We start from the raw sequence: 25,444 nt of genomic DNA, 5'->3' as shown, positions 1-25,444 counted from the left end.
GGCCCCGGGGAAGACCCAGGACACGCTGGAGGGACTATGTCTCTCGGCTGGCCTGGGAACGCCTCGGGATTCCCCCGGAGGAGCTAGAAGAAGTGGCTGGGGAGAGGGAAGTCTGGGCCTCCCTTCTGAAGCTGCTACCCCCGCGACCCGACCTCGGATAAGCGGAAGAAGATGGATGGATGGATGGATGGATGGACGTTATTTTCTTAAAATAAATGTTTGTCTGATCAAATGTAAATGCAGTCCATAAAACCAGTAAACAGAATAAGGAGGGTATAAAGTGTTGTGACCTGCCAAGGTGTGGCCATCCTGGTTCTAAACATGATGTTTTTTATTTAAAATGTATTTGACATGAGATGTTGCAACAATAGGAGAGTGAGCTTTAATACCGAAAATAACAAACAAAAGAAAACTATGTTAAAATTAACTAAGACTTACTATTTGAACATATATAAACCAAATGATAAAGGTTTACCTTCCTAAATAAAATGAAGAGAAAACTATGTGCAAAAATAAATAGCAGCTCACTCCTACAAACTCTTTTAAATATTTGTAAAGCATCACGTTGTCGTCTCCGGTCTTTAGATGTTTGCATAATCAAAGCAGTCGCAACAAAGGTGACCTGATGATCTGATCTTTGTTTAGCAGAACTGATTTGTTCATCATGTTGCTCTCTGTGCTGCTGCTGATGATGATGGTGATCAGCTGGACAGAAGCTGTTTATACTGGTGTTGTGATGGCACACACCGCTAAAGATGTACAAGGAAACAGTTTTACAGTAAGTTGAGATTTGCTAAAGTTTCTTTTATCTTACCTTTAGAAAAAATATTGTCTTGTATCTAATGCCTCTTCACTTTAAATCTACAGCTTGTGCGTCGCTATAGGTTTGGCCACAGCTCATGTGGAGAGACTGATTCATTTCTTTCTTGTTCTGGCTGTACTCAGAAGATTGATGAAAGCAGCGGTGAATGGTGTCTGAGAGAGTATACCTCGTGGGGCAGTAGGAGTTTCATCAGTTACTACTATGGGTGACTGAATCTCAACATCATGCAAAAATATATCTAATAATTTTCTGTTTTTTCCAAAAAGTCTAAAATTCCTCCTGTCAGTTTTCTGGTCTGCTGTTCTGTAAAGTTTTCTGTGTTTTAGAAACTTAGTAACATCAGAAATCTTCCCAATATTTTCTATTAAAGGTTGAATCCTGGAACCTGGATAAACAACAAAAACGGCATTTCAATTGGTCTCTCTAAGATGCTTGTTGAAGGGAGAAAACGATCTGACATTAACAGACCAAACTCATCACCAAAGACCGGCATCCTTCCTGTTATGAGGTAATTCAGTTTTTATATCAACTTTATAATAAATACCTGAAACCTTTGGTGCTTTTGCTGGAGCATAAACTGTATTTTGATTCTGAAGTTTTTGGTTCCTTTTTCTTTTAAAGAAAAATGAAATCCAAACTCTGTGAATACATTTTATTTGTAACAAAGAGTGACATGGAAACAAAGCAGATTTAGTAATTAATTTAAATTACTTACAAGTAAGATTTATCTTTAAGACAAATTTGAATTTGTGAAATACAGATTAAATTAGACATTATATATAGGAATCATTTGGTAATTTGTCAAAGAAACAATACTCAGACAAAAGTTTAAGAACCTAAAAATGATGGAAGAAAAACACTGAAACACAAATCAGTCAAGATACTGAAGCTCCTCTGTGTAAATCAAATAATTTAAACTGATTATTTGTTCTCCAGAGTTCACTTGTAATTATGTTTGTTTTCTGGTTCTCTCAGAGTTCCCTCAAACTGTCAGAGGAATATCAGCTTGTTGACCTTTGACCCTGATGGAGACCATGTTCAATGCAGAAATGGATCAGGTTCCAGTGAGTGTTACACCTGCACACCTCCGTCTGTCCTCAGTCTCTCATCGGTGAGTAATAAATGTTGATGTTAAGTTACAGGTAAGGAAAAGGTGAGATTCACAGGTAGAGGAGAGGAAGTAAATATCCTTCAGTCAAACTCTGAGTGACAGGTGGGAGAAAAAGCAGAGGGTCTGGACAACCCACAAGGAGAAATGCTGTTTATGGGTTAGAGCACAGGAGTCAAACTCCAGTCCTCGAGGGCCGCTGTCCTGCAGTTTTTAGATGTTCCACAGGTACAAAACGCAGGAATGAAATGGCTTAATTGCCTCCTCCTTGTGCAAATCAGTTCCCCCAGCTTTGCTAATGACCTAATTATTTAGGTGTGGTGCAGCAGAGGCAGATCTAAAAGTTGCAGGACAGCGTTCCTTGAGGACTGGAGTTTGACACCCCTGGGTTAGAGGTTAAGTTTAAGACTGATGTGTGAGTTGAGTTTTGGTTAAGTTTAGGGTTAGATACAGAAAAGATAGAGGAATAAATGTGTGCCGGTGTATGCACACAGGAGGCTTAGGGAGATTTATTGTAAAGGGTTTCTAATTTCTGCTTTAGAAATAACAGAAATATTTAGCATGCAGTAAAATAAAACATTGATACAGTTTTGTTTGTTTGGGTTTGGACTTCCCTTAGTAAAATACATGAAGAGAGAGACAGAAGACAAAAAGCCAGTGATGGTTTTTAGTTATTGTACCGCCAAGAATTCAAAACTACTTTCCGTCCTGCATGAAACACATTATGAGGTACACTGTAGCTGCAGCCTAACAAAAGGTTGATTGAAACTCAGCTGTGTGAACACTGCCCCCTGGTGGACAAAATGGTAAAGCAAACCCTGGAGGCTTCAGGGCTGACAGGTGGAAACCATCCTGTCTGGAGGTGGAGTGGCACAAATACAGAAATATGTAGTTTTTTGAATCTCTGATTTTGTAAATAGTTTGTGAAAAATAGACCAGTATTTTAATGTAAATGCTGTTTTATTGGTGACATAATTTATTTGACAAAAATAGTTTTTAGCATCTTGCGACCCAGGATTTTTTGGAAGAAGATTTAAATAGTTTCAAAAATGAATCTGAAATTAGTTCTCTGCATTTCACTGTAGATACATTCATATAACAGTATTTCATTTTTATGCTATAAAATGATTCAGCAACCTGCTTCTCACTGCCAAAAATCTATAAAAATAATTGTTTTCATACTCAGATTTTATTTTATTTTTACCTTTGACCCCAGGGGTTTGAAAAGAGTCCAACTCTTTGGAAGAATATTTGTGGTTCCACAAAATATTTTATTTTACAAATTAACTGCACTGTTTTCTCAGCATGAACTCTCAGTTGATGTGCTTAGAGCCATAAATCTGCAAATTAAATAGAAATGAATATTTCTATAAAACTTAATAGAAATATTAAGTTTAATAACTTAATATTTTAAGTTATTAAAATATTAATAATTTAATATTAATATTTGTGTTTGTTTTATTTGTGAACAAACAAATAAACCTATAATGAAATTCAGTAATTATATCGTTATTAAACTTGATTTATAATCTTTGATTTCTCTTTCTGTCCTCTTCCAGTCTTGTTCTCAATCATTCACTCCAACCAGCAGCAACGTTGAAGGTTCATATGCAGTTCAGCTGATAATGCAGGATTTTCCCAGACAGACCATCACTCTGACTCATAACAATGGTTCAACAGAGTCGATAAGCTCCAAGATTTCTATGAGCAGAATCCCTGTCCAGTTTGTTTTCAAAGGTTTGATTTCATGTTTCAATTGTGTTGCTTCACTGCAAAGAGAAACACTGGTGTGAATAAATTTAGTATTCAATAATTATCTGTTGAAAGTTGATCATTAAGAATTTAACGCAAGAAAATCCCATATTATTGGAACAACTCAGATTGACAACTGTAACTTTACTGAATTAATCTTTAAACTGATAGAAGAGTTGTTAAACTCTGCTGTTTTGTGACTTAATCTGAATTATTTTTTCCCTGCATTGCTCCAGTGGATCCTGCAGCTCCGTCCTGCACAGCAGGTGAATATCTGCCCAGGTTTCTGCCTCCGACTCCTGAACATGGAGCTCAGTTCTTCATAAACATCAGTGAGACGATAGAAATCAACATCACAGCAGAGGCGACTCAGTCTGTGTGAGTAGAAATAAATATTGTTTCTGATCAGAGATAAGCTTCTAAATAATTCAAGGTGAAAATCTGAAATTTGATCTTTATTGTGTTAAAATAACACAATGACTCCAAACTGGTACAAAACACATAAAACCTGGACATTAATTATTTTTAGCTGTCAGATCATTTTGATACAGAAATCATAACAGATGTTTTCAGGACATTTTGCACATATAACCAAACAGACTGTATAAAAGGCTCTGATATTTTTTGTATTTTATTTTGTAATATTGGTTTCGAAAGTACCCTAGGAAGTGACGTAAGTCTTGAGTTAGTGCTGCCCTACCGCTCATGAGCAGTTTTGCTACTCTCTTGGCATGTGAGACTGCATTCCTGGTGTAGTCCTGAGAAGTGATGCTCCGAGTGTTAAGTTGATGACAGAAAGTAAGCACCGCATTTAGCGTGCTGTTTGTTTATTCTAGATTCAGTTTGTTATATGTGTTAACTACGGGAGAACGAGTATGCGATGTTGTGGGGCTCTCTGAGCGCTGGGAACTCAGTTGAACCTGCTCGGCCTTCGTAGGTTTACCTTAAATCCCTTTGTTTGTAACTGCATTTCGGCTGCATCTGTTATTACTTTCCATTGAGTTATTGGAAAGTAATAACTCAATGGAGTTATTACTTAATGGCATTAAGGGCATTAATGCCCTTAATGCCATTAAGGGCATTAAGGGCCCTTAATGCCCTTAATGCAGTGCATTAAGGGCATGCACTGCCAGCTGCCTCCATTGTGTAGTGATTTTATCTGGCCACATGATGGCGCCAAAGTGCCTCTTATTCTAAACTGAGCCGAAGGGCTGTCTGTGTTCGCGTTTTCACCGAGGCTGCGCCTAATGATGTAACCTTTACGCAAATTGAGTTATTTGTGTATGTTGTGGATTTACATGCAAATGTGGATGGTTGAGTTTATTTCTCATTATATATTTTGTTTGAGTTTGTATTAGTTGAACCTCTATTCCTGTAATATGTTAGACTAAAACTTTTCACGCTATATGTCTAGTTATTGTACATCTATTTTAATTGTTTAGGATAATTTTAGTTAGACTGTGTCTTTTATTGTTACTCAATGTTAGTAACGCCCTGTCTTGTATCACTGTGGGATAGTGAGAAACGTCATTTCGATTCCCTTGTATGTCTGGACATGTAGGAGGAATTGACAATAAAGCTGATTGATTGATTGATTGATTGATTGATTGATTGATTGATTGATTGATTGATAATGGGAATTTATTTGTTATTACAGACTGCTGGCAACACTGAGCATCAAGACAAATAAACCAGCTCACATCTGAAGTTAAAGTTTTGATCTCATGTCCTCCTTCCTGTATCCTGACCGATACACCATCCTGTTTGCTGCAAATAACTGAGAACCTAACCTAATTAACACAGACTGATGTGTTTCCTGTGTGTTAAAGGATCACTGAGCTCCTGTTCAGCGGACCGTTCAGCATGACCAAGAGTTCATCTGGTTCAGGAAATTTCACCCTGAGATGGACGCCGTCTGTCAATCAAAGTGATGATAAAGAAAGCCATCCCATCTGTTTTGCTGTCCAGGCAAAGTCAGTATCTGATCAGAAGTTTCAAAAGTTCTCATATTCTCTTCTTAAGTAGAAGTAGAAATACTTATCTTAAAAAGACTGATAAACATAACTGGTTTATTTCAGTAAAGGTATATGGTACAGATTTTGAAATGTACTTAAGTACAAAGTAATAAAAATAATGGTCACCTTCAGTGATACAAAATGACTTTAGGAAAATCCCTCCTGATCCTGACAGAAGTTGCTGAAGCAGTGATCCATAAGAACTAAACAAATGGACTTTCCCCACTGATGTGGGTACAATTATGAGAAAAGTCAAATTTAACCAGAGACTTTAAAGTCTACTCACAGAACACAAAAAACACATATATATGGACTAAAAAAAAGATTTTGCATCTTATGGTTATTTTCAAAAAGAGTTTAATATTAAAGTTTTGGTGCTAATTTATCTCCCCAGTGCCTCCAGTTCTATCTACCAGTCTGAGCTTCGATGTGTCATTGTGAGGGTTGGAAACAGTGAGTCATTTCTTTCTTTTTGACCATTTATCTTATTTTTTATTTCGTGAACTCATGATGTTTCTGCTGCTGTTTTCCCAGTACCTTTCATAGCAACTCCAAGTCCTCCTACAACATGTAAGTAGGACGATGAGTCAATTCTTTATTTTTCATCTTTGATTTATTTGTACTTTTTATGTCCTGAACTCATATTTCTGTTATCTTAGCTGTGACTTCAACCACCGTTGCTCTCCCTTTGACAACTACAAGTCCTCCTCTCTTTATACCATGTTGATCTCTTGTTCTTCCAGCTCGTCTTACGGTTCTGAAGCTGAAGATCTCGACTACGCTGTCACTGAAAGACAACAAGGATGAAATCGAGAAAGCGGTCAGTGATGTCCTGGACTTTAACACAAACCATCACAACCTGAGTTTAATCCAAACCCATTTCACTCAATTGTCAAATCAAACCCAAAGTGATCACCTGCAGTGATGCAGTTAAATTCTGCTGTTTTTGTTTTTAATGTTAATCAGATTCTGTTCAGTATATTTTATAATTCACCACTGACTGTATCTCACATTCATCTCATGTTTTCTTCTGCAGATTAAAGATGAACTGATCAGTCGAGGGCTGCCTCCAGACATAAAGGTCCGCCTGCTGAGCGACGGTTCAGTGAAGGTTAAAGAAACAGCTGCCCCCTAGTGGCTAACAATGAGAATGAATCTGATCCTTGCAGTAAAATGTTTATCTGGATTTATCTGTTTTTACTTCTTGTACCTTCTATGTAGGGGATTATGGTTGCTTTAGGTAGTCGGACTAAACTTAGTTACGAAATTAAGCAAAAATAGAGAGAATTTCTATTTCTGTGTGAATTTTTAAAAATCATGATACTTTCATAAAGAAGTTAATGAAACAGCTGCCCCCTAGTGGCTAAATATGATAATGAATCTGTTTCATTAAGAGAAATGTATCTGTTTTAATTTTAGGGACTTGTGTTTGTTTTAGGTAGTGGACTAAACGTAGTTAAGAAAATAATTTTTTTTCTGTGTGACAATCTTTACAAAATGCAGATAATACCTCTTCCATGTGTAACATTTATGGCTGTGCGTCTTTTATTGACCTTAATATCATATCATGTTCTGTGGTGGTATTTCTGTGGAGCTCATGATTTTTATGCGGTCATTTTGTTTGCATATTTTGTATGTGGAGATTTTATAAATGCATATAGGCTGGAAAACAGTGGAGTATAAAATAAAATCAATCAATATTGAGAGTTCAAAAAAAGCGTCTTAAATTAATAAATAATGAAAAATGAACCACTAAGCCTCTGTGTGAAACTAAACTTTCATACTTGGGTGTAGTAGTTCCTAATACTTGGTCTTCTCCGATCTTTTGGCCAGAGAAGATCGGCTAAAATTCCGTTTTGGGTTTTTGAATTGCTGAATGGTTTTGTTTCCGTCAAGCTGCTGGGATTGTTGCATCATCAGCTGAAATTTTATTAATAGTTGGTGTTTGTAATCTGAAAATGACATTTGTTATTAATCTACCTTTCCATCCACACATGGATGAGGATTTGTGTTGTATTGTAATGTCTAGGAGGAAAAATGTAGCAAATATTGAACTGTCTTTATTCGTATGGATGTGCCATAAGTTTCTTCACTGAACAGAAACGAAACTGAAGTTATTACCTTTGGACCTAAAGAGGAACGATCTAGGGTCAACGAACAGCTTCAGTTCTTACAGCTGGAAACTAGAAATCAGGCCCGAAATCTGGGAGTAGTGATGAACTCTGACCTGAACCTTCAGAGACACATAAAGACGGTTACAAAGTCGGCCTTCTATCACCTGAAGAACATTTCCAGGATTAAAGGACTAATGTCTTGGCAAGATCTAGAGAAACTCATCCATGTGTTTCTCTTTAGTCACATTGATTACTGCAACAGTCTCTTCTCAGGTCTGAATAAGACATCAATCAGATCCAGAAAGCTGCTGCTGCTGTTCTGACTAAAACCAGGAAGTTAGAGATCATCACCCAGTTCTACAGTCCATACACTGGCTCCCTGTAGCTCAGAGAATAGACTTTAAAATACTGTTAGTTTATAAATCACTGAACAGCTCAGCACCACAATACAGTAAAGATTTGCTGTTGTCATAGCAACCTTCCAGACCCCTCAGGGTTCACAGGTAAATAAGCTGAATTTACTGATTCTTTAACTAACTATAAATGAGTAATGATGAAATGTTACTCGTCAGCTGATTAGGAGTAACATTTAGCTGTTTTATATCAAATTATTTGTTAGAGTTTTGGTTTTTTAACAGAAGGGGTTTGCCTAAGTTCTGGGCGTCGATTTCCTTAATTTTGGGGGATTGTGATTGGCCGATACTTACATGTGAAGCTGATCTTATCCTCTAATCTTATCTTCGTCAGCACTTGTGTCTGTGTGTCTTTGTCGGGTCCTCGTCTCATTTGGTGTCGTAACAGTCTGGTGTTTCTGTCGTTCAATTAATTAAACATGTTGCTACCAGCTCTGAGCTTTTAAGTGTCTGCTTATCTGTGCTGCCTGGATTTTGGATTTTTGGCATTGCAGTTCACCATTAAATCATTTTAATTCACTTCAACCTGGGGCCTCTGCGTCAATCTCACCACCTCTCACTGCATTTCATGACAGAGAAAAACACTAAAGTTCCTAGTGCTCATGTTTATTTGTAATGTAAGAAGTTTAGAACCACCAGGACCCTCTGCAATGTAAAACTGAGTATTTGTACTGAGGGTTGAGATGAGGACGAGAGCATTCAGACCCAGAGCGAAGTGAGAAATGAGGTCAAAATGCAAAGATGCTCTGGAACACTGCCAAGCACAACAAATGCCACCATGCAGCAATCATAGCAAAGGAACACAGAGGATCCAGGGATAATCAGATGACAGGTGAACTTAAATACATGTGAGGGATATCAGGACATGAGGGACAGTTGGAACCAATAATGGGGAATGACACACGGAAACAAAATATGGTACTCTGGTCAAATAAACATATACGTTGGTTTGGACTTTGCAAGTTGTTCAAATCAAAAGATGGAAAATAATCTAGATAAAATTGAATTTTTTGGTAGATATTTGAAGCAGGCTTCCAGTATGTTGAGTTTGTTTTCCTCATGGCCCAAACTGCTGAGCTCTTTATATGCAGAGGAATTTTTGCCAATTTTCTCCAGAACACTCGGCATCATTGGAACCAGCCTTAATTCTGCAGGCAACTGTTTGGACAGCTCAGTGGCAGAACTAGGGGAGCTTACACACAGTTCTTAATTCAGAAATTTAAAAAATGTATTTTGACATTTGACATAAGATAAATCCGATGATGCCAATTGAGATTTCTTGAAAGGCCTGGCTCAGATACTTCAAAATGTAACTGAAGATATTTTGATTTGTTATTTTTTACTGAACGTAAATGCAGATGTGCTATATTACTATCCACAACAATTACCATCATGTGTGGAAAATGCAAAGCAAATATAGTTTATATTTTTAGTGTATAAAGTTTCTGTTTCTGCTGCTGACAGTCCTGGAGGGCTGAGCTGATCTGAGACTGTAGCTGTTAAACAGACCAGAGGAGAGAAGGTCAAAGGTTATGAAGTTATGAAATAAACTAATTTGCTGCTGTATTAAATAATATCTATTTAATCTCTAGAACAACTTGGCTGCAGACTGCTGATCTATAAAGCAGCTTTTTTGATCTGCTTTATAGATCAAAAAGCTCAAAGGGGTTAATTCTATATTTTTTTGATGTTAGCAACTCTGAGATCTAGAATTATAAGGCTGAGATATCAAGGCAAATAAAACTCAGTAGCTGCTGGTAGGGGCCATTCAGGGGCCTCCAGACATTCAGGGGCCCTGGAAATGGTTTAATTGTAACACAGACCTTAGATTTAAACCTGTAGCATCATTTAGATTTCACCTTATCTATATTTAAACAAGTTAGTGATGCTGAGGTTCTTAGTAGGAAGAGTTTTGGTGGGGGGTTCTGTCTAAGGCCCCATATTACCTTGGGCCGGCCCTGCATGAAGAGCCGCTGCGGCTCTTCATGCAGGTTCACGATGCACGATGTTCTTCGATGCACATCTCTGAAATCTACCTGGAATCTACCTGGAATCTACCTGGAATCCCTCGGATTTAATTGTGGCATGTTTGGCTTTATGCTGCGTGTGAAAAAGGCTGCCTGGCAGTTTGCTATGTTGAGCCCTTTAAGGGGCGGAGCTTAGAGCACAGGTGACCGGTGAGCAGCATGCAGACGAAGAAAGGGAGAGAAGAAAAAAAAGGAGCTGTAGAGTTTACCATTTGCAGTTTGTGAACTTTAACTTGCTGTTTGCAATTTATTGTCACCTTCCTTTGATGTGTGTGCGTGGATATCCGAGTAAGTAATGTTGGAAGTTAATCACATTGTTTATTCAGCAGAGTATTTCAGTTTTGCCCTTAATTGACAGCATGCTTTGTACACGTGTGCACTTAAAATCTACACAACGTGGGTTTTTCGTGTCGTGTATTTGTTTAGAACTTGATGTTTGTGACTATTAATATTGCAGTTATTTAGTATGTGTGATGTTATTTCAGTCATTTGTTTGGGGATTATGCACAAAATGAGCCATGCATGAACTTCGCCTTGCTCAAAGAACAAAACCAACACAGTGCATGAACTCACAACAAATTACGGTATTACTTTATTCAGACCCCCAAAATATTTTTTTACTACTTTACTAATTAAAAATAAATTTGGATTATTTGAAGAATTAAAATTTTTTTAATAACTTCTTTTTTTAAATTTTAAATTGAATTTGTTTTTTGTCAATCCACAAAATACTTTTTTGGAGCCAGAATATAGCCTGTTCCTATTTTTTTGGTAAGTTTTCTATTTGCTTCATGAAATTTTAATCAGACTCTGCAACTCCAACCTGCATTTTGGTTCTACCTCAAAACCTTAAATAATGACATAGACAAAACGCTGCAGGAAATAGAAGCAAAAGAAAAAATGCTGCAAATAGTAAAAACAGCAACTATCAAACGCTGCAAACTTGCACCACACAATGAAAATGTTCCAGATGTTGAACAAATCCAACAACATAAGGGACCAGACCCTGAGTATAGTCAGGATTTCAGGATTTTAATAAGATTTGCTGAAGAAATTTGAAGGAAGAAAGAAAAGTTGCTCTATATTTAATGTCTTTTTCAAATGGCCAGTTTTCTGCAATAGTACATCAGCATATTTGTGTAATACTAGCCACTCCAGCCCTACGACAGACTGTTGACTTGTCCAGGGTGACCCTGCCTCTTGCCTGAAACGTTTGCTGAGGCACCGGCACCTCTCCTGACCCCACTAGCAGTTAACTAGCATCCCCAGAACCAGAACCAAACATGGAGAAGCAGCATTCAGCTTCTATGCACCACAAATCTGGAACACATTTCCAGAAAACTGCAAAACAGCCAAAAACACTGAGTTCTTTTAAATCTAGACTAAAAACCCACCCGATTAGAGCTTATTTTGAAACATAATCAATAAAACATTGATCAAAATTTTTCTATGACCGCATTTTCTGACATATGACACACAGGCTCAACAACTTAATTCCAGGGAATGGAAAATTAACATTTTTGAAGAACTGCAGTTCTTCAAAAACTGCTGGGATACTTGGGGCTCTTCACCATCCTCCGTTTCACCGATCGTCATTCCCTCCATTGTCATTACAGCACGGCGAGCTTGTTCATTGAATCCTTCGAATGCCATTTCACTGCACTTTAGATAGTGGAACACCTTAATGAGACCTGGCTTCCCCAAGGTCCATAATGTTGTGATAATCTCATCCAGTACTTGCTCCATGTCCACTTTCTTTTCACGTCTAGATAGGTTGTCTCTAGATGCTTATTTTATCTCCTGGCTGGCTCGCCAAGATTTTATATTATCTGTTTTTCTTTTACAGTCTAACCATAAAGCTTTGATAATTAGAAATGACTCCCAAATTGTGTCCAAATGCTGTGAATTGATTTTATAAAAAGTTTCAGGGAGCAAAAGCAGATTTAATAATTATTGTTTTTCAGATATTTGTGATTCAGCTCTTAAATGTAAAAATAGTCAGAGATAAGAAACAACTTTTAGGTTTTATTCTTAACATGTGAAACTGAAAAATACATATTGAACTAGCCACATTGAGTATAGGAACCTTTCAGTAATTTCTCAAAGAAACAATGCTTGAACAGTTTAAAAACAGAAAAAAGCTCAGAAGAAAAACACTGAAATACAAATCAGTCAAGACTCTGAAACTTTGCAATTTAAATCAAGGCATTTGAACAGATTGTTTGTTCTCAGGTGCTCAGGTGTGACTTTATGATGTTTGTTTTTGAGTTCTCAGAGAAGGATTTTGCCTAAATAATGGCTGTCTAAAGTGCAGCGTGGGGTTCATTTGTGGCCTCTGAACAGATTATATGTGGCCCCCACTTCTGAAAAGTTTTATTTCACATTACAAAAAGTTTGTTCACCACTGGCCTGGATGTGTTGCACATCATGTTCTTAGTGCTTGATTAGTCAAACATGTTTCACATATCAGGATTAATAAGTTAATTATTTATTCAAGAAAATGAAATCAGCAACAATTTAGAGCTGACTGCCACCAATGTTAGCAGAATGATAATGACACTGAAACTGGACCAAACCCAACATTGTCACCAAGATGTAACTCAGTATGAGCTAAAGGCTACCAATATGCTAATTAGTTATTTGCAAGGCAAACAATGAGAGCTACCACAATGCTCAACATTTGCATCAATAATTTAAATAAACGCAAAGTTAGTGTTAGGAAAAATATTATCTAAGTTCATTTACTTATGAGTTTATTTGAAAGGTTATGTTTTCATAGTATTACTCTGTGTGTTGTTTACTTGACTCCTTTCTTTTATGGTACATTATTAACTGTTTTTGGATGTTTGCTTGAGGGTTAGAATGTTTACATATGCTTGTGTTATCAGCTGCTTTTGTCTTTAAGTGTCTGTGTTATCAGCTGCCTGTGAAACTGACTTGTAACGGTCAGCCTTTTGCCCTTGTAAGGGCATGTCCACAGAAGGTCCCAGAACATCTTGTGGTAAAGGTTATTGATCAATTGTTTGTGTGACTGTGTGAAAAAGCCCAACCTCTTTCCTTGTAATCATAATAAAAGGCAGTTGGGGACTGAGAGCTGGCGGAGTTGACCCCAGACAGTGTGTGATGGCGGTTCTCCGTGTCGGGCTCTGCTCCCCTCTTCTGCAGTAAAGCAGTTTATGTCTCTGGTTGATTCTTTGCAGGTTGGGAACCAAAATAGACCCAAAAGTTAGTTTGCACAAAGTTAGTTCACATCAGGTAATTAATCCTCAAACCACATTTTGATTTACTGTTACATGCAGACATTAACATCCAAACAGATAAGAGACGAGGTTTTAGTGCTTTTATCTCCTTTCTAAGGTAATTCTGACCTTCATCAATAAAAAAAAGATTTCTGTCACTTGATCCAAATCTCTGCAGCAAGACTCTAAAGAGAAACAAACAGAAGAGCTCTCAATTTTCCTGTTTTCATTTCTTTCAACTGGTTCATTTTTAAATCCTGACTAACTTTCAAATTTGTACATGTGAGGATATAATATGATGAAAGAAATTATACCAAAAGAGGTAAAAAAAAAAAAAAAGTTTTAAAGGAAAGTAAAAATAAACATTAACAAAGAGAAAGTATTTTGTAAGTTGACCTCTTTGAGCTTTACATCACGTTATGATGTTTTCCCCTTGTCTAAAACACAACTGGAGTGTTGCTTTGATTCTTTCATGCACATTTAAATCCTTTAATCTCCATGGCAACCGTTCAGCTGTGCAAAACGCGTAGAGGGACCCAACTGCAATTTCCAAGCTTCAAAGCTTAGACCCCATGGAGCAACCCTCCCCCACTCAGCTCCTTCAGACTAGCCAGCAGCAATTAGCAAACATCTGGTGTAACTGCGCATCAGCTGACTTCAATATATGATGAAGTCGGCAGAGCACAAACGGAGAATAAGAAGAAAAAACCATCAATTTCTGAAAAAATATTGATTTTCATTTTATTTTTATTTTTTGTTTTGTTTTTTGTGAAATATACACCAAATACTTTACATGGCAGTTTTAGAGATTTAGTAAACTTTATGTTTGTATTCGGTGGGAATGCTCAGCTTATATCAGCGGCACTAAAAATCCACTGAGACACAAAAACTGTCCAGAAGAGATGAATAATTAACCCTGTAGGAAACTAAAAATAGATTTATTGTTTCTCACAGTTTGGAAAGAAAACATTATTTTCTTAAAATAAATGTTTGTCTGATCAAATGTAAATGCAGTCCATAAAAACAGTAAACAGAATTAAAGCTGCGAGCAGCCTCGGGCGGCCCTCGCAGCAAGCGCCGCTCCGGCCTATTGGCCACCGCGGGGGTTCCGGCCACCGCAGAAGCTCTCGCGCGTTTTCCAGAGCCGCAGCCCGCTCCCCACCGCAGAAGCTCTGCCGCAGTTTCCAGCACTGCCGCCCGCTAGCCGCTGCAGAAGCTGTCGCGGATTTTCCCCAAATTACATCTCAAACCCGTTGGGCTCTTTAGAGCAGAACAAAGGTCATACATATCCAGTTTGGCGCCAATCGGATGATCCATGTGTGAATTAGAGCCAAACGTATGTATATGGCGAGGGACTGATATTCGCCATTTGGCCACGCCCACACGGTTCAGCCAGCAGTGAGCATTGACAGAGTTTATCATCCGAATCATCTTGATTAGGTCAAGAGAGTCATAAACAGAGCTTTCCAAGGAAAAAAAACGGCACTTCCTGTTCCGAGGGGGCGGGGCTTAGATGACGTCATAATATGATGACGTAGGATCGACGGGCAAGCCTCCAGGATCACTCAGGCCAAGTTTGATGCAGCTCGGTCAAAATATGTGGAATGTAGAGGCAAACGTATACGAACGGCGTTGCCGCCATTGAAAACTCTTGGCACTTTAAAGCAAGCGAGACCAACTTCCTATCTGTCATCCAACACAGAATCACCTTGATTAGGTCAAGAAGGCAATAAACAGAGCTTTCCAAGGAAAAACACGGCACTTCCTGTTCCGAGGGGGCGGGGCTTAGATAACGTCATAATGTGATGACGTAGGATCGACGGGCAAGCCTCCAGGATCACTCAGGCCAAGTTTGATGCAGCTCGGTCAAAATATGTGGAATGTAGAGGCAAACGTATACGAACGGCGTTGCCGCCATTGAAAACTCTTGGCACTTTAAAGCAAGCGAGACCAACTTCCTATCTGTCATCCAACACAGAATCACCTTGATTAGGTCAAGAGAGCCATAAACAGAGCTTTCCAAGGAAAAAAACGGCACTTCCGGTTCCGAGGGGGCGGGGCTTAGATGACGTCATAATGTGATGACGTAGGATTGACGGGCAAGCCTCCAGGATCACTCAGGCCAAGTTTGATGCAGCTCGGTCAAAATATGTGGAATGTAGAGGCAAACGTATACGAACGGCGTTGCCGCCATTGAAAACTCTTGGCACTTTAAAGCAAGCGAGACCAACTTCCTATCTGTCATCCAACACAGAATCACCTTGATTAGGTCAAGAGAGCCATAGATGAAAGTTTCCAAGGAAAAAAATAGCACTTCCTGTTCTGAGGGGGCGGGGCTTAGATGACGTCATAATCTGATGACATAGAATTTTCAGGTATCACACCAGCATCACTCAAGCCAAGTTTGGTGCAGCTCGGTCGAAACATGTGGAATCTAGAAGCAAACGTATGGCATCGGCGTTACAGGTCACTTCGCCACGCCGCCACGCCCAGCTGCTATCTCAAAGCCGGTCAGGGTTGGAAACCTCAACACACCAACATGTCTTCTGTCTCTGGACACAGGTTCATGTTGATTAGGTCAAAGGGCTAAGATAGCGACCGTTCACAGTAAAACATGACACTTCCTGTTCTCAGGGGGCGTGGCCTAAGCGATGTCATCATTTCACCACAGGGTATTTTAGGACACCTATTGTTGATCAATAACTGAAAATTTGGTGTCTCTGTGAGTTTCTGTGCAGGATATATAAGAGTTTCGTATTTCATGGCGAGTAGGTGAACTTTGACCCCTGGTAACCCCCCTTCAGCAAGCTCATACAGTCACCAATTTGATAACTTTAAATCAGACATGCCTTATGATCAGACTGACCGAGTTTGAAGCCGATCAATCGAAATCCCTAGGAGGAGTTCGATCAAATACGAATGCTGTAAACGTCAAAATCGAGGTCAAATGAAATTCAATCTAAAATGGCCGACTTCCTGTTGGGTTTAGAGCATAGCTCTAAGAGACTTTTTTGTACGTCCCGACAAAATACACATGTGTACCAAGTTTCGTAATTCTAGGTTTAAGCATGGCTTGGGGCTGTTCATTTAAAATACTCTAGGGGTCGCTATAGAGAAATTAGGCCACGCCCACCAAATTTTGTTATGAATTCCTGTCGGTGAGTGGATAAGGATCCATCCTAGTGAGTTTGGAGCAGCTGGGCCCGAAATTGTGGAATTCAGAGCCAAACGTATGGCAACGGCGTTACAGGTCACTTCGCCACGCCGCCACGCCCACCTGCTATGTCAAAGCCGGTCAGGGTTGGAATCCTAAACACACCAACATGTCTTCTGTCTCTGGACACAGTTTCATATTGATGAGGTCAAAGGGCTAAGATAGCGACCGTTCACAGTAAAACATGACACTTCCTGTTCTCAGGGGGCGTGGCCTAAGTGATGTCATCATTTGATCATAGGGTATTGTAGGGCACCCGATGACGATCAATCACTGAAAGTTTGGTCCCTCTATGTGTTTTTGTATAGGAAATATAAGAGTTTCGTGTTTCATGGCGAGTAGGTGAACTTTGACCCCTGCTAACCCCCCTTCAACATGCTCCAAAACTCACCAATTTGATAACTTTAAATCAAACATGCCTTATGATCAGACTGACCAAGTTTGAAGTCGATCAATCGAAATCCCTAGGAGGAGTTCGATCAAATACGAAGGCTGTAAACGTCAAAATCGAGGTAAAAAATGGACGTTCAATACAAAATGGCCGACTTCCTGTGATAGTTGGCTTATAACATTAAATGTAAGTTCTGAGTCTTTTGGTGAGCTCTACATGTGTACCAAATTTCATGTCTCTACGATGAAGTACGTTCATACCATTGTGTCAACAGAAAATTGCTAGTTGCCGCCGTTGAGCAATTTTTTTTGCGATTTTTGCGACAACCTTAAAATTCAAAATTTTTAAATTTTCTAGTCGCCACCGCCAAGTTTGGTGAGTTTTTGAATATGATAAAGCCCCCAAAAAGGCGCCTCTTTGGGGGGGCAGAATCGTAATAATAATAAGAAACAGTACAGAAACAATAGGCCTTCGCAGCGCTTTGCTGCTCGGGCCTAATAAGGAGGGTATAAAGTGTTATGACCTGCCAAGGTGTGGCCATCCTGGTTCTAAACATCTTATAATGTTTATTATTTAAAATGTATTTGACATGAGATGTTGCAACAATAGAAGAGAGAGCTTTAATGCCGAAAATAACAAACAAAAGAAAACTATGTTAAAATGAACTAAGACTTACTATTTGAACGTATATAAACCAAATGATGAAGGTTTACCTTCTTAAATAAAATGAAGAGAAAACTATGTGCAAAAATAAATAGCAGCTCACTCCTACAAACTCCTTTAAATATTTGTAAAGCATCACGTTGTCGTCTCCGGTCTTTAGATGTTTGCATAATCAAAGCAGTCGCAACAAAGGTTACCTGATGATCCGATCTTTGTTTAGCAGAATTGACTCGTTCATCATGTTGCTCTCTGTGCTGCTGGGGATGATGATGGTGATCAGCTGGACAGAAGCTGTTTATACTGGTGTTGTGATGGCACACACCGCTAAAGATGTACAAGGGAACAGTTTTACAGTAAGTTGAGATTTGCTAAAGTTTCTTTTATCTTACCTTTAGAAAAAATATTGTCTTGTATCTAATGCCTCTTCACTTTAAATCTACAGCTTGTGCGTCGCTATAGGTTTGGCCACAGCTCATGTGGAGAGACTGATTCATTTCTTTCTTGTTCTGGCTGTACTCAGAAGATTGATGAAAGCAGCGGTGAATGGTGTCTGAGAGAGTATACCTCGTGGGGCAGTAGGAGTTTCATCACTTACTACTATGGGTGACTGAATCTCAACATCATGCAAAAATATATCTAATAATTTTCTGTTTTTTCCGAAATGTCTAAAATTCCTCCTGTCAGTTTTCTGGTCTGCTGTTCTGTAAAGTTTTCTGTGTTTTAGAAACTTAGTAACATCAGAAATCTTCCCAATATTTTCTATTAAAGGTTGAATCCTGGAACCTGGATAAACAACAAAAACGACATTTCAATTGGTCTCTCTAAGATGCTTGTTGAAGGGAGAAAACGATCTGACATTAACAGACCAAACTCATCACCAAAGACCAGCATCCTTCCTGTTATGAGGTAATTCAGGTTTTATATCATCTTTATAATAAATACCTGAAACCTTTGGTGCTTTTGCTGGAGCGTAAGCTGTATTTTGATTCAGAAGTTTTTGGTTCCTTTTTCTTTTAAAGAAAAATGAAATCCAAACACTGTGAATACATTTTATTTGTAACAAAGAGTGACATGGAAACAAAGCAGATTTAGTAATTAATTTAAAATTACTTACAAGTAAGATTTATCTTTAAGACAAATTTGAATTTGTGAAATACAGATTAAATTAGACATATTATATATTGGAATCATTTGGTAATTTGTCAAAGAAACAATACTCAGACAAAAGTTTAAGAACCTAAAAAATGATGGAAGAAAAACACTGAAGCACAAATCAGTCAAGATACTGAAGCTCCTCTGTGTAAATCAAATAATTTAAACTGATTATTTGTTCTCCAGAGTTCACTTGTAATTATGTTTGTTTTCTGGTTCTCTCAGAGTTCCCTCAAACTGTCAGAGGAATATCAGCTTGTTGACCTTTGACCCTGATGGAGACCATGTTCAATGCAGACATGGATCAGGTTCCAGTGAGTGCTCCACCTGCACACCTCCGTCTGTCCTCAGTCTCTCATCGGTGAGTAATAAATGTTGATGTCAAGTTACAGGAAAGGAAAATGTGAGATTCACAGGTAGAAGAGAGGAAGTAAATATCCTTCAGTCAAACTCTGAGTGACAGGTGGGAGAAAAAGCAGAGGGTCTGGACAACCCACAAGGAGAAATGCTGTTTATGGGTTAGCACAGGTGTCAAACTCCAGTCCTCGAGGGCCGCTGTCCTGCAGTTTTTAGATGTTCCACAGGTACAAAACGCTGGAATGAAATGGCTTAATTGCCTCCTCCTTGTGCAAATCAGTTCCCCCAGCCTTGCTAATGACCTAATTATTCTATTTAGGTGTGGTGCAGCAGAGGCAGATCTAAAAGTTGCAGGACAGCGTTCCTTCAGGACTGGAGTTTGACACCCCTGGGATAGAGGTTAAGTTTAAGACTGATGTGTGAGTTGAGTTTTGGTTAAGTTTAGGGTTAGATACAGAAAAGATAGAGGAATAAATGTGTGCCGGTGTATGCACACAGGAGGCTCAGGGAGTTTTATTGTAAAGGGTTTCTAATTTCTGCTATAGAAATAGCAGAAATATTTAGCGTGCAGTAAAATAAAACATTGATACAGTTTTGTTTGTTTGGGTTTGGACGTCCCTTAGTAAAATACATGAAGAGAGAGACAGAAAACAAAAAGCCAGTGATGGTTTTTAGTTATTGTACCGCCAAGAATTCAAAACTACTTTCCGTCCTGCATGAAACACATTATGAGGTACACTGTAGCTCAGTGACGTGCGGTGAGGTTCATAGCTGGTGAGGCACTGACGTCATCAGAATCAGATTTGCAAATAGATGCATAGATTGACAGCAGTTTACAGGTTATGTTTCACTTCTGCATCCTTACACATACAAACTGTAGCTCACAAAACACACATTTCCTTAAAAAACAAAACAAAATAAATGTTATTACTGTCTTACCTTTACTTATAGCACTTGACTTGCTTCCCGAATCGTTTAGCCTAGCTCGCTGTCACTTACTCGGCAGTTGAGGAGTGAACAAGACGAACGTCTGGGATCTTGAGCGCCCCCTGCCATGAGGCAAGAGAACTGCCTGCCTCACCTCGAACCTGTTCTCTGCCGTTTATAATCGCTCATTACACGAAACACGTTACACAAACACAGTTGGTGACAAAAAGCACTGTACATTATATACATAAGCTAAATTATTGGAAATAAGTTCACATATTAAATTTGTTTAAACCATTTTATTGACGCCGTACAGCAACATGCTCTCTCCGCTTAGCAGCCAGCGCAGAGCCAGGGGTTGCGCAATCCAAGGTGAGGCAGAGCTCGCTGCTGCCTCACCGGCATCGCTTCCAAGCATTTGAATGGGAAAATAAGAAAATTCAGCGATTTTGAACAAATAAAAATCGAAATTGGTGAAGCTACATGAAAAATAAATATTTTTTAGTACAAACCACCGGATGAATATAACAATTTAAATTACTTTATGATTATATATTTTGTTTCTTTCCATGATGGCTGGTGAGGCACTGCCTCACCTGCCTCCCCTGACCGCACGTCACTGCTGTAGCTGCAGCCTAACAAAAGGTTGATTGAAACTCAGCTGTGTGAATACTGCCCCCTGGTGGACAAAATGGTAAAGCAAACCCTGGAGGCTTCAGGGCTGACAGGTGGAAACCATCCTGTCTGGAGGTGGAGTGGCACAAATACAGAAATATGTAGTTTTTTGAATCTCTGATTTTGTAAATAGTTTGTGAAAAATAGACCAGTATTTTAATGTAAATGCTGTTTTATTGGTGACATAATTTATTTGACAAAAATAGTTTTTAGCATCTTGAGACCCAGGATTTTTTGGAAGAAGATTTAAATAGTTTCAAAAATTAATCTGAAATTAGTTCACTGCATTTCACTGTAGATACATTCATATAACAGTATTTCACTTTTATGCTGTAAAAGGATTCAGCAACCTGCTTCTCACTGCCAAAAATCTATAAAAATAATTGTTTTCATACTCAGATTTTATTTTATTTTTACCTTTGACCCCAGGGGTTTGAAAAGAGTCCAACTCTTTGGAAGAATATTTGTGGTTCCACAAAATATTTTATTTTGCAAATTAACTGCACTGCTTTCTCAGCATGAACTCTCAATTGATGTGCTTAGAGCCATAAATCTGCAAATTAAATAGAAATGAATATTTCTATAAAACTTAATTATTAAAATATTAATAATTTAATATTACTATTTGTGTTTGTTTTATTTGTGAACAAACAAATAAACCTATAATGAAATTCAGTAATTATATCGTTATTAAACTTGATTTATAATCTTTGATTTCTCTTTCTGTCCTCTTCCAGTCTTGTTCTCTTTCATTCAGTCCAACCAGCAGCAGTGATGAAGGTTCATATGCAGTTCAGCTGATAATGCAGGATTTTCCCAGTCAGACCATCACTATGACTGATGACACTGGTTCAGCAGCGTCGATAAGCTCCAAGATTTCTATAAGCAGAATCCCTGTCCAGTTTGTTTTCAAAGGTTTGATTTCATGTTGCTTTGTGTTGCTTCACTGCAAAGAGAAACACTGGTTTGAATAAATTTAGTATTCAATAATTATCTGTTGAAAGTTGATCATTAAGAATTTAACGCAAGAAAATCCAGATTGACAACTGTAACTTTACTGAATTAATCTTTAAACTGATAGAAGAGTTGTTAAACTCTGCTGTTTTGTGACTTAATCTGAATTATTTTTCCCTGCATTGCTCCAGTGGATCCTGCAGCTCCGTCCTGCACAGCAGGTGAATATCTGCCCAGGTTTCTGCCTCCGACTCCTGAACATGGAGCTCAGTTCTTCATAAACGTTAATGAGACGATAGAAATCAACATCACAGCAGAGGCGACTCAGTCTGTGTGAGTAGAAAATAAATATTGTTTCTAATCAGGGATAAGCTTCTAAGTAATTCAAGGTGAAAATCTGAAATTTGATCTTTATTGTGTTAAAATAACACAATGACTCCAAACTGGTACAAAACACATAAAACCTGGACATTAATTATTTTTAGCTGTCAGATCATTTTGATACAGAAATCATAACAGATGTTTTCAGGACATTTTGCACATATAACCAAACAGACTGTATAAAAAGCTCTGATATTTTTGTATTTTATTTTGTAATATTGGTTTCGAAAGTACCTTAGGAAGTGACGTAAGTCTTGATTTAGTGCTACCCTACCGCTCATGAGAGCAATTTAATATACTTCCGGGTCAGTTTTGCTACACTCTTGGCATGTGAGACCGCATTCCTGGTGTAGTCCTGAGAAGTGATGCTCTGAGTGTTAAGTTGATGACAGAAAGTAAGTACTGCATTTAGCGTGCTGTTTGTTTATTCTAGATTCAGTTTGTTATATGTGTTAACTACGGGAGAACGAGTTTGCGATGTTGTGGGGCTCTCTGAGCGCTGGGAACTCAGTTGAACCTGCTCGGCCTTCGTAGGTTTACCTTAAATCCCTTTGTTTGTAACTGCATTTCGGCTGCATCTGTTATTACTTTCCATTGAGTTATTGCAGCAGATATAGTCATTAAGGGCATGCACTGCCAGCTGCCGCCATTGTGTAGTGATTTTATCTGGCCACATGATGGCGCCAAAGTGCCTCTTATTCTAAACTGAGCCGAAGGGCTGTCTGTGTTCGTGTTTTCACCGAGGCTGCGCCTAATGATGTAACCTTTACGTAAATTGAGTTATTTGTGTATGTTGTGGATTTACATGCAAATGTGGATGGTTGAGTTTATTTCTCATTATATATTTTGTTTGAGTTTGTATTAGTTGAACCTCTATTCCTGTAATATGTTAGACTAAACCTTTTCACGCTATATGTCTAGTTATTGTACATCTATTTATAATTGTTTAGGATAATTTTAGTTAGACTGTGTCTTTTATTGTTACTCAATGTTAGTAATGCCCTGTCTTGTATCACTGTGGGATAGTGAGAAACGTCATTTCGATTCCCTTGTATGTCTGGACATGTAGGAGGAATTGACAATAAAGCTGATTGATTGATTGATTGATTGATTGATAATGGGAATTTATTTGTTATTACAGACTGCTGGCAACACTGAGCATCAAGACAAATAAACCAGCTCACATCTGAAGTTAAAGTTTTGATCTCATGTCCTCCTTCCTGTATCCTGACCGATACACCATCCTGTTTGCTGCAAATAACTGAGAACCTAACCTAATTAACACAGACTGATGTGTTTCCTGTGTGTTAAAGGATCACTGAGCTCCTCTTCAGCGGACCGTTCAGCATGACCAAGAGTTCATCTGGTTCAGGAAATTTCACCCTGAGATGGACGCCGTCTGTCAATCAAAGTGATGATAAAGAAAGCCATCCCATCTGTTTTGTTGTCCAGGCAAAGTCAGTATCTGATCAGAAGTTTCAAAAGTTCTCATATTCTCTTCTTAAGTAGAAGTAGAAATACTTATCTTAAAAAGACTGATAAACATAACTGGTTTATTTCAGTAAAGGTATATGGTACAGATTTTGAAATGTACTTAAGTACAAAGTAATAAAAATAATGGTCACCTTCAGTGATACAAAATGACTTTAGGAAAATCCCTCCTGATCCTGACAGAAGTTGCTGAAGCAGTGATCCATAAGAACTAAACAAATGGACTTTCCCCACTGATGTGGGTACAATTATGAGAAAAGTCAAATTTAACCAGAGACTTTGAAGTCTACTCACAGAACACAAAAAACACATATTTATGGACTAAAAGAATAGATTTAGCATCTTACGGTTATTTTCAAAGAGAATTTAATATTAAAGTTTGGTGCTAAATTATCTCCCCAGTGCCTCCAGTTCTATCTACCAGTCTGAGCTTCGATGTGTCATTGTGACGGTTGGAAACAGTGAGTCATTTCTTTCTGTTTGACCATTAATCTTACTTTTTATTTTCTTAAATCATGATGTTTCTGCTGTTATTATACCAGTATCCTCCATAGCAACTCTAAGTCCTCCTACAACATGTAAGTAGGACGATGAGTCAATTCTTTATTTTTCATCTTTGATTTATTTGTACTTTTTATGTCCTGAACTCATATTTCTGTTATCTTAGCTGTGACTTCAACCACCGTTGCTCTCCCTTTGACAACTACAAGTCCTCCTCTCTTTATACCATGTTGATCTCTTGTTCTTCCAGCTCGTCTTACGGTTCTGAAGCTGAAGATCTCGACTACGCTGTCACTGAAAGACAACAAGGATGAAATCGAGAAAGCGGTCAGTGATGTCCTGGACTTTAACACAAACCATCACAACCTGAGTTTAATCCAAACCCATTTCACTCAAATGTCAAATCAAACCCAAAGTGATCACCTGCAGTGATGCAGTTAAATTCTGCTGTTTTTGTTTTTAATTTTAATCAAATTCTGTTTGTAAAAATATATTTTATAATTCACCACTGACTGTATCTCACATTCATCTCATGTTTTGTTCTGCAGATTAAAGATGAACTGATCAGACGAGGGCTGCCTCCAGACATAAAGGTCCGCCTGCTGAGCGACGGTTCAGTGCAAAGTTAAGGAACAGCTGCCCCCTAGTGGCTAACAATGAGAATGAATCTGATCCATGCAGTAAAATGTTTATCTGGGTTTATCTGTTTTTACTTCCTGTACCTTCTATGTAGGGGATTATGGTTGCTTTAGGTAGTCGGACTAAACTTAGTTATGAAATTAAGCAAAAATAGAGAAAATTTCTATTTCTGTGTGAATTTTTAAAAATCATGATACTTTCTTAAAGAAGTTAATGAAACAGCTGCCCCCTAGTGGCTAAATATGATAATGAATCTGTTTCATTAAGAGAAATGTATCTGTTTTAATTTTAGGTAGTGGACTAAACGTAGTTAAGAAAATAATAATTTTTTTTCTGTGTGACAATCTTTACAAAATGCAGATAATTCCTCTTCCATGTGTAACATTTATGGCTGTGGGCTTTTTATTGACCTTTATATCATATCATGTTCTGTGGTGGTATTTCTGTGGAGCTCATGATTTTTATGTGATCATTTTATTTGCATATTTTGTATGTGGAGATTTTATAAATGCATATAGGCTGGAAAACAGTGGAGTATAAAATAAAATCAATCAATATTGAGAGTCTTCAAAAAAAGTGTTTTAAATTAATAAATAATGAAAAATGAA

The 25,444-nt window shown here is 38.1% G+C and overlaps 2 protein-coding genes and 1 long non-coding RNA gene across 6 annotated transcripts; all 3 read left to right on the top strand.

Moving 5' to 3' along the window:
• Positions 1–659: 659 nt before the first annotated feature.
• Positions 660–25,444, top strand: LOC116733029 (uncharacterized). Of its 4 annotated transcripts, XR_004341931.1 has the most exons (12): positions 660–778; positions 868–1,028; positions 1,194–1,331; positions 1,799–1,934; positions 3,491–3,668; positions 3,920–4,061; positions 5,513–5,656; positions 6,093–6,151; positions 6,233–6,268; positions 6,442–6,518; positions 6,735–7,136; positions 25,129–25,444. XR_004341931.1 is itself a non-coding variant. In XM_032583675.1 (11 exons), exons 1-11 carry the CDS (start codon positions 665–667, stop codon positions 6,831–6,833), a joined length of 1,284 nt encoding a protein of 427 aa, XP_032439566.1. In that variant the 5' UTR covers positions 660–664; the 3' UTR covers positions 6,834–7,404. The 4 variants fall into 4 exon arrangements, 3 of the variants coding, with proteins under 3 accessions (XP_032439566.1, XP_032439568.1, XP_032439569.1); XM_032583675.1 differs by lacking the exon at positions 25,129–25,444 and having other exon boundaries at positions 6,735–7,404; XM_032583677.1 differs by lacking the exon at positions 25,129–25,444 and having other exon boundaries at positions 868–1,030; positions 1,199–1,331; positions 6,735–7,404.
• LOC116733031 (uncharacterized) lies at positions 4,397–5,396 on the top strand. The gene is made up of 2 exons (XR_004341933.1): positions 4,397–4,481; positions 5,341–5,396. It is a non-coding gene; the product is annotated as an uncharacterized LOC116733031 (long non-coding RNA).
• On the top strand, positions 17,977–25,105 carry LOC116733030 (uncharacterized). Its single transcript, XM_032583679.1, has 11 exons — positions 17,977–18,112; positions 18,202–18,362; positions 18,528–18,665; positions 19,137–19,272; positions 21,608–21,785; positions 22,016–22,157; positions 23,519–23,662; positions 24,099–24,157; positions 24,239–24,274; positions 24,448–24,524; positions 24,746–25,105. The coding sequence occupies exons 1-11, from the start codon at positions 17,999–18,001 to the stop codon at positions 24,824–24,826; spliced, it is 1,266 nt and encodes a 421-aa protein (XP_032439570.1). The 5' UTR covers positions 17,977–17,998; the 3' UTR covers positions 24,827–25,105.

Source organism: Xiphophorus hellerii, chromosome 14 (assembly GCF_003331165.1).
Source record: "Xiphophorus hellerii strain 12219 chromosome 14, Xiphophorus_hellerii-4.1, whole genome shotgun sequence".
Classification (NCBI taxonomy): Eukaryota; Metazoa; Chordata; class Actinopteri; order Cyprinodontiformes; family Poeciliidae; genus Xiphophorus; species Xiphophorus hellerii.
This window is presented reverse-complemented; position numbering and strand designations above follow the sequence as displayed.